The 14,840-nt window shown below is 44.8% G+C and overlaps 1 protein-coding gene across 1 annotated transcript in view; it reads right to left on the bottom strand.

Annotated features, from left to right (window-relative positions):
- grin2da (glutamate receptor, ionotropic, N-methyl D-aspartate 2D, a) overlaps window positions 1-14,840 on the bottom strand; it is a 169,196-nt gene that overhangs the window by 40,717 nt on the left and 113,639 nt on the right. Inside the window, exons 8-9 of the mRNA XM_070984035.1 lie at window positions 5,915-6,120; window positions 3,015-3,183 (exon numbers count right to left, since the gene is read on the bottom strand). Coding sequence (XP_070840136.1) covers window positions 3,015-3,183; window positions 5,915-6,120 — 375 coding nt within the window. The remainder of the gene's footprint in view (window positions 1-3,014; window positions 3,184-5,914; window positions 6,121-14,840) is intronic.

The following is a 14,840-nucleotide window of genomic DNA, read 5'->3' as shown; positions in this document are numbered from 1 at the left end:
GCAGAGCAGCAGCGATGTCTGAAAAAAGACTTAATAGGCTTTGCCTGTGAACGGTATGTAAATTGGAGTGTGTTTCACTGGTCTTTTGTCTCGGCGTGCGGCCTGAAACTGGGCCGTGTTCCTCCTCGGGGCTCTTCTGACAGCTGTAAATGAGGCTCAGGTGGTCAGAGGGTGACGAAGTGAGGGGATTCGCAGCTCTGTCGTGTTTCACCTGGCAGGAAGCAGAGGTTACCTGACTGCACAGGAGGGACTGAGGAGGTCAGAGGAGCTGGCGGCGAACCAAAAGTTCATTAGTCTGAGTCCTGGCCCGGCCCCAAAGCCTGTGAAGACAAAGGGCCCGGCGGCCCCTCACCAGCCGCCGCTGAGACGCCTTTCAGCTCACTCTGCAGCCACAGAACTGCTCTCAAGGCCTCTGTCTCTGCGGACATCTCACGCTCAGGGCTCGCTGATTCGCTGCTGATGTACTGGCCTTCCCCGTTATCATCAGCCAATCACACAGAAGTGACGGCACGGCGACGTCTTCATCTTTGGATTTTTCTCTTTGGGATTCTGCAGGTGCCACTTTTTTATTCTTTGTTCAGCCACGATGGCTTTTACCGCTGCTGCCGGAGAGCCAGAGCGAAACGAGCTCGGCCACTCGAGCCAGTTCAGACCGCAACGTGGCAAAGAGCTATGGCGGCGCGAAAATGACCGACCTGTGAACGTTTCTGGACGACAGAGAACGACCTTTGAATCCCCACAGGTATCTCTGATTTGTTCAGGTATTTGTTTACATCAAGTCTCACTTTGTTGGAGAAACTATCCACCAATCAGAGCTCACATAAGAGTCAGCGGTGACTATAAAAACGGCTGCAGTAATGGTGGCAAGCGTGGATGACATGAAGTAACATGAACGTGCTGTCATAATGTCAAGTTTAATGAAAGAGATAAAGCGTCAGCTCAGCGGGGGAGTCGCTCACTCGCTCAGCAGGACGTTCGTAACATGAACGTTTAGTCGGCCTGGTGGGAGGTTCTGAAATCTCCGCTTTGACAGTTTGATGCTGAAAACTGCTGCGGTTTCAGGCGACGCTGCTGCGAAACGCAACCCAGAAAACTCAAAGCAAGCGTGTAGAAACAGATCAGTTTGGTTGTTCATCGGTTCGAGATCCACAACTTGACCATCAGCTTTTCTAATTAAGTCTTACTCTGCCATGAAATGACGACCTCACATAATCACATAATGTAATTAAACATACGTTCACTGTGATGGATCACCTGTTTCAATCATTCATTATAATACTGCAGCTTAACACGAGCATGAATTAATGTCTGAATGAGGCAGAAGGACTGAAACATCGTGTGCTCGGCGACCTTCTCCGGACGAGTGCAGGCGGAAACTTTTTAGCTTTACTTTGCAGAATCAATAGTTTGTCTTTGAACCCTCGGAGACGCTTTCAAGTACAAACTTTCCACAACAGCACGATGACGCGCAGGTTTTACACCTCTGATACCCCGTGAACAATCAAGCCGTGATGATTATTTCATTTAATTCAACCAGGTCACTTCAGCTGTCTGAATACAGTCTGAAAGCAGCACCTGTGACACCGTTCAGGAAGTCCTTCATCACTGCAGAGAAAAAAAATCTCACACCAGGATGATTCACAGCCTGGGACGAGGAAACGTCGAGGACATAGTAAATTACTGCTTTACTGAGAGGCGTTCATGTAAGGAAGAAGGACAAAGAGTCCAAGGCCGCAGGACGTTCTGAGGAACAGCACAAATGATTGTCCAAGCGAAGCTTTGACTGGAGGACACAGAGCAGTCTGAGGAGGACGGGCCGGTTAGCCTTGGTGAGATTTTACTGAGTCAGGATGAGACCAAAGACTAGTTAATAGAAAAAGACACAATGGAGGTAAAAAGAATAAGCTGAGGACAACCGGGGACAAAAGAGCCAACGCGAGACAAAAGCAAAAGAGGGGCGTAAGAAAAATGTTTGGACTAACAATCAGAAGCCACAGGTAGCAGGAAACAACGAGGAGGACAAGAGGATGTGGGGGGGGGAGGCAGGGGGTGGGGGGGAAAGAGAAGAGAGAGAGAGAAGGGGGGAGAGAGAAGAGGGGAGAGGGGCAGGGGAGGGAGAGAGAGAGAAGGGGGAGACACAGAGAGAGAGAGAGAGAGAGAGAGAGAGAGAGAGAGAGAGAGAGAGAGAGAGAGAGAGAGAGAGAGAGAGAGAGAGAGAGACCACGTGCATCATTCAGGTCTAACTCGCCCCTTTCATAAAACCTGTTCCAGGCAGGAGTGTGTCACTGTGACTCCGCCTCGAACCTCCAACCCTCAACCCCTCCCTCAGCAGATGACCCCCCCACCTCCTGAGCCGTGGCCCCCTGCATCCCCCGTCTAACCCCATGTTAAACCAGCTCCAGTGTTGCAGCCACCAGAGGGGGGCAGGATTCAAGGAAACAGCATGGTACATGCCACCACACACACTCACACTCTCACACACACACACACACACACACACACACACACACACACACACACACACACACACACACACACACACACACACACACACACACACACACACACACACACACACACACACACACAGTCTCAGTATTTCCAGCACTAATCTTTTCGACAGCCTCGCTCCATATTTCCTCTCTTCTTCGATTCGGGTCCAATCCTCTCGCTGGGTCGAGTTTTAGAGGATTTGAGGCGGGATAAAACGAATTTCACGGGAGCACGCGAATCAAACCCCATTTTTGTAAACACAACAGAAGAAAAAGACGGAATGAGAAAGAGGACAAAACTGCACCGGAGAGCCGAGAATTAAAAGCACAGCTACGACGTCTCAGTGAGGCGCAGACTAGACAGGCTCGCGGCGCGTTCGTGGTCTAAATTTCAGAATAGGAAATGCAGACTTCTGTCCTGGATCTGGGAGCGATGCGACCTGGACTAAGAGGCTGGATAAACGGAGATGTCTGAGGAGCCAATTTTCCACAAATACAATGCATGAAAAAACAGTGTCTCACCTCTCCCACCATGCCGTTCCACTCCCCGTCGATGTTCTTCCCGTGCCTCCCGTTGGTCACCAGGTAGAGGTCATAGGTGAAGCCCACGATCTTCGCCAGCCGCTTGAGGACGTCGATGCAGAAGCCTTTGCAGCAGTGCTTCATGGGCCCCGTGCCGTCCACCACCAGGCTGAGGAGACGATGTGAGGAGAGACAGAGAGGTGAGAATGCGAACATGCTTTTGAGGTGTTTTATCAAGGACGTCTTGACACGGATCGACTGCCGGCGGAGGGGAAGCGAGAGGAGGAACACCGGAGAACACGCCGCGAAGACGAGGAGGCTATGAATTACCGGCTCGGGACTGTAAGTGGATCGACGCTGACAGTCTGCGCTGTTGTGTTTAAAGAGGCAGTGCTTGACAGGTCGGAGAGTTTAGGAGGAGAAGCGCTGCATTATTAAAACTCCATTTTCAAAGTTCTGCAAAGGCCTGCGAGCGCCGCCAACATTCAACCTGTGAGCAGGTCGGACACACAGGACGTCCATTTATAGCACTGCCAGTCAAGTGGCTGCACTGTCCTCCGTCAGCTGTCCACACCTTTTATTACACAAGCCAAAATAACGCCTCACAGCGGGACATGTGACTCCTCGAACATCTCACACAGCTGTGAAACAAACGGCTTTTATTTGGTAAAACCAAAGAAAATACAAGCTGTGTTACTGGAAATATTGACGACAGAAAAAGAAAAAATTACATGTAATTAATGACATGAAATCATGAAATGATCCCACGTGATGTACAGCAGCACAGGTGCTACGTCATATGTCTTCACATATGCACAGCAGATGATTTGCGAGCCGTGCTTTGATAAAAAGATGCATGATGTCACGAGCCGATGAAAACAGGTCGTTAACTGAACTGATTAGTCAGGTAAAGCAGCAATATTTAATTTTTTAGCCACTTAAGAGCAGCTAAAGCCTCCACTATACTCACCAGCTAGCTGCTAGCACCTAGCAACTATAGCTAGTCGCTAGTTGCTGCGTTTATCTGAGCTTATCAGTGAAAACGATGAGCTGAAAGTAGCTGCAGAGCTGATGGTTATTCTCTGTGGGTTTGTCACTATGAGCAAAGACAATCACTAACATCAGTAACATCAAAACAGCTTGTTAATTAGTGCCTTCAGTTTTTCATTATTCATGGGATTGTATATAAAAACATATAAACACAGCTGCATGGTCAGCTCTGTAAGGTCTCGTTTTCATGTTGAACATGACTGTTTGAGATCAACACGTCACATGTGATGTGGTCTTCGTCAAAAGTGACAAATATTCATACTGAAAGGTGTTTAAGTGCTGGGTTGTGCCCCAGTAATTTATTTGCATGTTCACTTTAAGCGAACAAATCGCGACCTTGGCGGCGACGACAGGAGAAAAAAAGCATCAAGTGATGGAGAAAAACAGATTGCGAACCAGTGAAACAGTTTGTAAAATGTAAAAAGACAGACATGAGAGAAAGACGAGCGCTGTGGGAAAAAAAAAAAACAGGGTCAAAGCAGGTTGATTAAGAAGAGAGCAAACTTCTGTCTCAGCCAATAAAACTGGTGGAGGATGAACTCGTTATCTTCCTATTGGCCAGGTCATGCTGGCAGGAAGGAAGCTTATCTGGGATAGACCAGCAGGCTAGAACGCACACACACACACACACACACACAAACACACACACACACACACACACACACACACACACACACACACACACACACACACACACACACACACACACACACACACACACACACTCTCCCCTGACTTATTTTTGCCTTAAATGATCCTCAGACAGACATGAAACAGGAGAAAACTGAACTCTAAATAAATCTACTGCATGTTATATTTGAAATACACATGATATATGTAAGAAACAGGAGTCAGTGTTCATCGGTATTATGTTTTTTATACACATGAAGTACAGTGACGCTCACTGTAAATCGCTCTTCATGAGCCCAGTTATGATTGTGCAGAATGATTAAAAGACAATTAACTTTATTTTCCTCTGCGGTTTCTATTGCTGTCAGTCACATACTTTAGCTGGAGCCACACGACTTTGAACGCATCTCCAGCTGCTGTGAGGAAACTTCATTTTCTCTCTGGGGTAATTAGGTTATTTTGTGATGTTTTCATCTATTGATCCCAGGAGGAAAGTCTTTCTTTAAGCCTAGCCTCTCTGCTCACAGCACCTGGAGATGCTAAAGATTTACTGTCTTGTTCACGGATGCTCGGCCAGACATTTCAATTTCACGAGGGATCAGAGCCCAGAAACTTCTGGTTTCAGGATGGTCTCTACTCCTGCACTTTTTCAACTTTTCTACTTTCCTCTGAGGTCCGCAGGCTGATGAGGATTTAGAGGAGACCCCACCAGGAGACGTCAGCGTTAGACATCAAGTGTTATACACAGAAATGCCTGCTGTGGAAACAGTATCCTGCTTCTCTCGCTCATGCTCATTATAAACCGCACGCCACTTTCTTTGGCTGGTTCCAAAAACACTCTTTTCACGCTCACTTTCATTGCGATACTGTTTTTGTTTTCCTCCCATCTTTGCTTTTGTGATGCTAAGGTTTAAACCCCTCATCATCCTCTCTCAGCAAGTCAAATTAAACAACCAGAAAATGGCCTGAACACCACTGCAGTGGCAAGGGAGGTGTGCAGGTGACATTTTGCTTTAATGGCTATAATGGGCACATTCGTTCAAAGTCAAGTAGGTTCAAAACAACTGTTGTAAAGCATCTATTTCACAGCACCTAAAGAGCTCTGCTGAGCGAGCCGGAGACTCAGAATGACCTTTTTCTTTGACCATGTACATTCAGAGGGCATGTGATCGTTGCAGCAGTGAAGGGAGCGGGTGTGTTTCTGCGCTGTGTCGTGTTACCTGGTGTTCACGGGCATCCGACAGGGGACGGAGTCGCGGATGCAGGAGCTGGTGCCCGGGTCAGCCGGCTCCACGATGACGAAGGGCCTCTCTTCCAAAGTGACCACTCGGAGGTGCTGGGCGTCGTCCAGAGGCTTCAGGAAGGAGCCGTAACGTGACCAGGGGTGGTAACGCAGACGCAGGTGGCCGTTCTCCCACCAGCCAACCTGGATGGGCGTAAACAACAGAAACTAGCTTGTAAGCTAATGATATCACCTACATGACTGCTGCTAACACATGTGACCTGCTCACAACCCAGTCAGGCCACATTTAGTCACCTGCAGGTGAGAAGATGTTACATCATGTAGGTTTTTAAGCTCCCCATGTGTATCTAATGCGTTGTGCTTTCTACTGATGGAGGAACATGAGTCTGTGTTAGACGTCCAATAAAATGAGCAGCTGCACGCTAACGGAGCTGAGCGTTTTGAAGTCGGGACCGAGGCTAACGACAGGACAGTTTACAGTGCCACGCTGACCCACATGTGTAAACAAATCTGTTCACGTCGACTGAGGGCGCCGCCGCATCGACGCTCAGCAAACGTGTCATTTTCAAGCTGCGCTATCGTATATTTAGATGTTTGCATATTTGCATACAAGCAATCCTCCTGTGGATCTCCCTGACGGTGCCGGGCTTGGCTGCGGGGATTTGTGAAATAACATGCAAAGCCTCTTTAAACACACACACACACGCACACACACACACACACAGCACACCCACAAACACTTTTTGTTGCTTACTTACCAAAGCCTTAACCAGGTCTTAAACCTAAAGCAAGCGGTTAGCATTGAGGGGACTTAATGATTCAGACGTGAGTCCCCACAATGTGACAGTGTGGACAAACACGTCTTCACAAACATTTGTACTCGAGGACTCTTACTGTCATAATCCACCCCCTAAAACCAAACCCTGAACCCGAGCTGAGCTGGATTCTAACCTCATTCTTGATAGGTCACACCATTAAAGCACTACTAATCTCAACTACGTAAGATGTTAAAAATGTGTAAATTGGTTGCTGGAAAACAGGTGGCGCCATCAAGTCAGCAGAAATCAACTCAACAGAAAGTTAGCGCTGCGCTGCTAGCCATGTCATCCAAATGTAACCGGGTCAAGAGTTAAATTAAACTCAGTCTTTTGTAAATGATGGTATAACTTTGTGTTTATTCCAGCATTTACACTTTTCACTGGGAGGGAAGAACTTAACCAACCTCAACTGGTCTGCTGTCGAACACTATCAAATCCATAATTTATGAAGGCGTTGTATTTCTAAGTTTTATTTAAAATCTTAATGTAACTCCTGATTAATCAGCATTTGATAAAGTGTCCGTCCAGATATTAACGATATTACTGCACATATTAAGTTTTTTAATAGCTTGATCAGTTGTACCTGGTAATCAGTGGTTGCAAATATTATAAATAAAGATTACATAAGAACACATAAGACTACATAAGAACTAATCTCTATCTATGAACTACAGAGTGTGTGTGCTGCAGAGAGGTGGGAATCAGCTACGTCTGAACTTACAAACAGCAGGCAAGTCCAGACCCAGCTTATTGTCCCCACATGTGAGGTCAGTCCCCATAAGTCCTGTGGAAAACCATGTCCCCACAACGTCGTGAATACAAGTAGCCTCTCACACAGAAGGACAGGTGTGTGCATAATACTTCAACATCAGAGACGCACGCACACATAGACACAAACAAACAAACAAACACATGACGACAACACAGAACAGAAACAAAAAGACACAACTGGGCTGCAAAATGCAATGAGGTGCACTGACGCATGCACACACACACACACACATTCATAATTATCAATTTAGGCCACTTTAACAAATTAACATAAGGGTCAGAGATACAAACCAGAGAGCCACTACAAACCTCATTCACCGCCTCTTTTATGCATTTCCTGTCTCGATTTTTTTGGACGTCTTTCTGCTGGTCTTTGTCTCTGCTGCATGAATAACAACCAACACTTCATCACAGAGCGACGTGATAATTCATTCTTCCTGCCTCATTTGTTCTCCGGTTCACCGCGAACATGTTTAGCAGTAACTGAAGTAAATGCTTTCTGCGGCGCGCACACACACGCACGCACACACACATGCACACACACATGCACCCAGACGGCAGCTGAATCCCTGGACTGAGAGCAAAACGCACTGATGGACTATGATCTTGTATTTCGTGGTTCTCGGTCACCATGGAGCTCAGACAGGCCTTGGGATTTTTATCATGAAACTCAGCGACAGCAGCAACATTTAATCCAAAGTAAAATAATTAAAAGTGCAAATCATATTCACACCATTTGCTGCTCGTGATATTCAAAGATTGCGTAAAAAGCTTTATTTTTTCCACCTCGTCAAAGTGAGGTGAGCCGCAGCACAGCTCAGTCCATCTTTGACATTTCCAAAGCAGTTTAGAGTGCTCGATAGGTTGGGATGCAGCTCGCAGGACACAGTCGTTCAATACGCACTGCTTCCAAAATCAACATGTGAATCGATTCGGAGAACTTTTACTTCAGTGGTCATCACTCCAAAATGTCTCTGAGGGATCAATAATCTGATCTGCTATCAGTAATTCATTAATTATCCCAAACAAGTCAGTAGCTGCGTCACTGGATCCACAGCTCGGAGGAATATTTGATATTTTTCTTCATCTGTTCTGCTCACCCTAACGCAGCTCGTCTGTTTATTACAAACTAATCAGCTCTGCTGCTGCTGCAGAGGTGGAACTCATCACTATCTGAGCACCAAAGGACCTTTTCACACAAAGACCAAACACTCAGCGATGAGAATATCAATCGTAAAACAAAAGAAGAGAAGCCTGCTGTACACAGGCTCCATCACCGTCACAATGGAAAAACACGTTCATTCATTGCAAAATGTTTGCAAATATTTAAACAGTTCTCTTCAAAATAAAGTTTGAGTGTGATTTTTGATCAATGTGAACAAGTCTGGTTCTGTCGGAGCCATCGAACGATACAATGTTCAGAAAAACGTTAACTTTCCTTTTAATCGGACTGTAATCTGTCGTGTGTTTTCTGTGATTTTTGGTCCCTTTAAGTTTAAGTTCATATTTCACACATATATCAGTTTACAGTGCTCATCATTGGGAGCAGATTTTACAAATAACCCCAGTGATGTCATAGTGATGTCATTAGGATGACATCATCTTCTCTCAAACTTATAACAGAACACAAAAACCAGGTTACAAACAGGGGGCTTGGAGTTTGACATGTTCACCAGACAGGAAGTGAGTAATGATGGAGGCTATTTTTATAACAAGTGCATCATGGGAAGTGTAGGACGAAGGGTTTTCATAACTTGACCTGTTTTAGGGAATGATGTCAGGATATTTCAGCCTCTGCTGCTTTGATTTTTGACAATATTTCCCTCTTTGTGTCTCTCGTAAATCATCCATCTTCACCAAAGCAGGACTCATTTGCTCCACGTGGCCCTTTAAACAGATTATGGTGATGTGCTGCTGCAGGGGCACGTGGGGGACGGAGTTCACCTGATCGTAAAGGAAATGTGCCTTAAACCAGACCTCAGAACAATCTTTGCCCTCAACTTCCACCATGGTGCAGCGTTTTGTTTCATCTGTTTATGTTTGTTGTTTGTTCAAAGTTAAATTATTTATGCGTTTATTGAAAGCATTCACCAGTGATGATTCTGACTGATCCACAAGCTCCACCATCATATAATTGTGTTTTTGGCTGATTTATTGTGTTCATCTTTTGCTTTCCTTAACCTTGTAAGCTTCAGCATCAAGTATAAAGTCTTCTTGTCTGTCTGTTTGATAAATTTGGATTATAGTTGAGTCTTTTTCCGTCTGGACTTCCTGTCTGCTTCTGTCCTCTTCAGCTGTCTCATTACTTTCTTGGGTCAGACTTGGACGGCCCCGGCCTTCTTCTGTTTCCCAATGATGTCGGACATCCAAAGAGGAGTCGAGGCTCTTTAAGCACCAACACGACTAATATTCAGCCTCGCCGCTTTCCAACTTACTGCACTCAACTCCAATATTGAAATGTCAGGGGGAGAATGATTGCAGCCCAGAAATCCTTCCAACAGGAAGAATGAAAACAGCCGGAGCTCACCTGTACTGTGGCACTGCAGCCATTTCATGGACAGCAAAGTGTCAATAGAAACGCGTTCATCCGTGCAGCTCCTGCCAGGAGTGGATTCATTACTACTTTTAAGTGATTTCTGGCTCTATTTCCGCTCTGCAGGCCCATTCTGCGAGTGCAAAACAGCTGTAAATTGTAGTAAACAACTGAAGTGCAAAATTGGCAAAAATAGCTTATAAACTCCAGCTAGCAGCAGAAATGGAATACCTGCGAAAGGATGCCGAATAACGGCATCAGCTGAACAGGAACAAATAAAGTTTGAGTCATACTTTGATTTAATTCAACGTAGACAGACGCTGACTTCTAAAGGGTGTTCCTCACACCGCGGCGGCTCGGTCTGACTCAAGTAATGACTATTATGCTTTCAATGGTTAATAAATATGAAAACACGAGCCTGAATATGGACGTGGGGAGACACGGACAGTTTAAAAGCCAGGGTCACACCCTCTGGCTGAGCTCAAGACTTATTCTAAAAGTGGAACAATGGAAGAGATTTGGGCAAATTAGCATAAATGGTGTATTATGGGGATTAACTTTTCTCATTTAACACCAACTTCAGAATCCTGCCTGCACTGCAGCTTTAATGATACGATATAATGAGAAGATAAGGCGCTCACTGTAATGTATGTGTTTAATATGTGTCTGAGATAACGTCTGATTTCTGCTGATTGTGTGAGTGACCATCCATCACTGTGACCGTCATCAGTGTCCTGTCGTACATAGTTTGAATTTTAGGTTAAAACATTGATTTTTTTTTTTTTGATCAAATCTACAGTTCTGCTCTCCAACAGTGCACCGAGCTGGGTGACAATTACCAAACATATAAAGACAAAACCTCAGCATGCAAATGGCTGGAGAAACACGATTTTTGCAATCGATTATGGACTCTGTCAAACTCTTCCCGAAGACATATCGAGGTTACTCTGTGCTGAGAGGTGTGAAACTCTCACTGCGCCTTCAAACTGAACTGACATCCAGCTCTGTGTGTTTTAGGATTTCGGCTTCCTGTCATGTTGATTAAAAACGTGCTGCGGCTTTCTTGTCTTACTCGCTCATTGATCCACTGTATACTTCCCTGTTTACCTCAAAGAACAAACAAGTGGAAGAGGACTTGCCACACTGTTGCCTCATATAACACCTAACTTGATAAAACTCAGCTGTCACACATGCAATGTTCAAAAGCCTGAATGAAAGAAGGCTCAGCTGGCAGCAAAACAACAAAAATCCACACACGAAAGGACTAATTTACACTGCAGCTCAGAAAAATAATTTAAAATAGTATAAATAACTTCACTGCAGAGTGTTTAACAAGCTGCTGGGGTTAAGAAGTTAAGGTGAAGAATAACAATCATCTCATCAATCGTTTTGAGACTCCTGATACAGTTCCAGATTTCCATACGAGTTCACGGCCGCCCCAAGGTTGCTTCACTCAGTTAATGTGCTCCATAAGTTCAGGAGAGGTTAATTCAGCGAATGTACGCCTGGGAAACGGGGGTGTTTGGACAAACGAGACTGGAAAAGAGCACTGGGCGGTCAGGGTCAAGCGCCGCTCTGTGATGGAGACGGATCAGCGCTGTTTGTGCTTTGCTTGGCCATCATCCCTCAGACCAAAGCCCTCGTTCGACGTTCGCTTCCAGAGAGTCTGGATTCAGGCCTTCGTCCATCAAATCTGGAAGCCTTTGCCCAGAAATGACTGGCGAAAAAATGAAATGACATGTTCGGCTCAAATTTATGTTTAAACTGTCGTCCGTCATGATTTTCACCTGTGGCCATCCAGAGGCTTCATGGAGGCATTTTCAGGTGTCTTTTTCAATGCTAACGTTTTGGTCAGGTAATGGGCTTAAAACTGACTTGGCTTATTTTGTGAGCAGCTGAAGTAAGTGTTAGCAGAACAGTGAGCTAAGTGAGTTAAGTTGACATTCTGTACAGCGGATGAATGCAGTCCATCTTTCACTCTCCTGTTAGCTCCTTTAGCCTCCTCGCTAACTCATGAAGGGAAGGGCTGACACGCTCCACCGTGTTAGCCAGTTAAATGCTAACTGTGTCTGCCTGCAGCAAGTTTTTGGAGTGTCTTCGCTCAAATCTGTTTCCTGCTGCGTCTGAAGATGATACTGATCAGAGGTGAGAATAAACAGTAAAATAATGAGCTGAAAGACACTAAAATGCTCCATAAAGCTGAGGGTAACTGCCGAGTCGGGCGCTAACTCTCTGTGGTTTGCCACTGTTATTTGATGCATTGTTAATGGTAAAATATTGTTTATTGCAGCTTTAAGTGTGCATGTGTTTGAGCTCTGTTCCTAAAGAACCATATCTGTCTGCCTCCATGTCATTTCCAGAGAGGGATCATAAACTCTGTAGAATTACTGAACATTGTAATATCTTAAGGGGCATTTCCTGTATGAAACATGAAATTGGTACCCTGGTGATTTCCTCCTCGACTCACCTGAACATCAGATATAACAGAGCACCACAGGAGTCATCTTTAGAGAGCAGCGGTGAAAATTGAACCCTTATCTGCCACTTTTTCAGCTTGTTGCAGCCAAATTTTCTTCCTCTATCTTTTCCAAACCCGTGGAGTACAAGACAGTAAGCCATCTCCCCTGTCAGTATCTCAGCCTCCATTCAGTAAAAATTCAACACAGTAATGGGGAGCTGCATCAGAACAGGGTGGAAACAGGGAGAAAGTGTAAGGTACAGAAAACTCTTCAATCACATGATGAGAGGCTGCCTGTTTGTCAGGTTTTAAACTACACATTGTCCTTTAAGTGAACATTTCCACTGATCTGAATCTTCCTCTGAGGCTTGTTATCGTCCGCAAAACAAGATTGGGGTCAAATTTTAGATCACAGCATGCACGACATGTAAAACTGCAGACTCCCCTCGAACACCAGCACTCAGTCGAAGGGTTTTCACATGCAAATGACCAAAAGTCCGGAGGGAGGAACATTATGCATGCGTTGACAAGTTAATGTGTTTTATCGTGAGTGCTGACAGCTGAAAAGGGGGATTTAGAGGCCAGTTCAGATCAAAGAGTCGCCATGTGACACTGAGCAGGGTGGAAACTGGTGACAAAAGCCTGGCAAAATGTGATTCCACGACTGACCGAGGCGTCAAAGATGCTGTGATGTCACTGCGTCCGTCACCCGCTTCTCATCGCTGATTGTTTGTTTAAATACACAGTTGAAGACAGATGTGTGGAAATGTGTGAGCTCATGCAATGCGGCCAATAGAAGCTTTACAGTTTATCAGTGTGGCATCACGAAGTTTTGCTTTTCAATTTTTGATGGAGAGGAGCAGAACATTTCACCTTTGTGTGATTGTTCATTGTTAGCATTAGCATTGATCTATCCAGCCACAGAGCTCCATCATCGTTTAACGTCGCACCGCGTCAATGCTGTTTTTCCATTTCTGCATCACAAACCTGTTTTTGTGCTGCTGTTATCTGTGCTCGTACATGCTCACGTCCTTTACATCATGTGCAGTTTTTACTTTGCTGTATATTTTCTCAGCTGCGCAGTAGTACAAACACTGTGTTTGTTATCCAGATTGGCAGCAGTACTTTAATAATCTGTCCATAATGTACGTATACATAGTTAATTTTTAATTTTTTATCCCATATCCTTTTTATCTTGATCCTTCTCCGACACTGATTTTTTTGCTCTTTTAACTAAAGAGCATGCTAACATGCTGGCTGTAACAACTTAATTTCCTCAGTGCGGGATCAATACAGTCTAATCTAATCTCTTATCTCATGTTAATCTGCAGCTAATTAGAAACAGCAAATACGTTTTGAAGGAAATTTAATGCTGAAGTTTTTTATTAACACAATGACTGGATGTTAATGTAGCTGGCAGATCACAAAACCATTGATGCTGAATGCATGTTTACATACAACATGTTTCATCTGTCACCAAAAACAGGCAATCCTGCAGTGCACTATCCTCTCGTAGTGACTACAGCAGAATTCAGCTGTTTTATGGTTACGTTTGGGCTCAGTTGGTTAATGTTAAGGAAGGAGGTCTTACCCAACTGACAGAAGTTTCTGTGTAAAAATTGACAACTTTGCTTCTTCAAAAGCTCATCTTCCACATGGGGTCCCCCAGGACTCAATCCTCGGCCCTCTTTTATTTGCTCTTTATTTACTTCCCTTGGTTCTGTTTTTAGGAAACACAGCATTTCATTTCATTTTTATCCTGATGATTGCCAGATCTATGTTCCACTGGCACAAAACAATGCCCACTCAGTCCAGCCACTCATAGACTGTCTTAACGACATTAAAGCCTGGCTTTCATTTAATTTCCTCAGTCTAAATGAGAACAAGACCGAAGTAATGGTGTTCGGACCAAGTTGTTGTTCTTCCCCCAATGTTGCTCCTGAGCTCTGGAACGAGTTGCCTTTTAACATTAGACAGGCCTCGTCGCTTCCTGTTTGGAAATCTCTTTTTAAAAACACACTTTTATTCCTTGGCTTTTAATACATTTGAATACACTCTGTTTGGCATCCTCTAAGAAAGCACTTGCCGTGAGCTTGTTTGTATGTTTGCTTGCTTTTATGCTTGTAACTTTTAACTCAATTATTATTATTGATTGATTGGAGGACAGATCGTGGTTTGTTTCAATACAGATCAATACAGGAGCTTTTCTGCTTCCAGTTCATTCCAGTGTGTTGGACGGGGTTGAAGTCAGGGCTGTGCAGGCCGGTCATGCTCTTTCACACCAAATTGGGAGAGCCATTTTTGTAAGAACCTGGCTTTAAGC

Source organism: Chaetodon trifascialis, chromosome 17 (genome assembly GCF_039877785.1).
Source record: "Chaetodon trifascialis isolate fChaTrf1 chromosome 17, fChaTrf1.hap1, whole genome shotgun sequence".
Classification (NCBI taxonomy): Eukaryota; Metazoa; Chordata; class Actinopteri; order Chaetodontiformes; family Chaetodontidae; genus Chaetodon; species Chaetodon trifascialis.
This window is presented reverse-complemented; position numbering and strand designations above follow the sequence as displayed.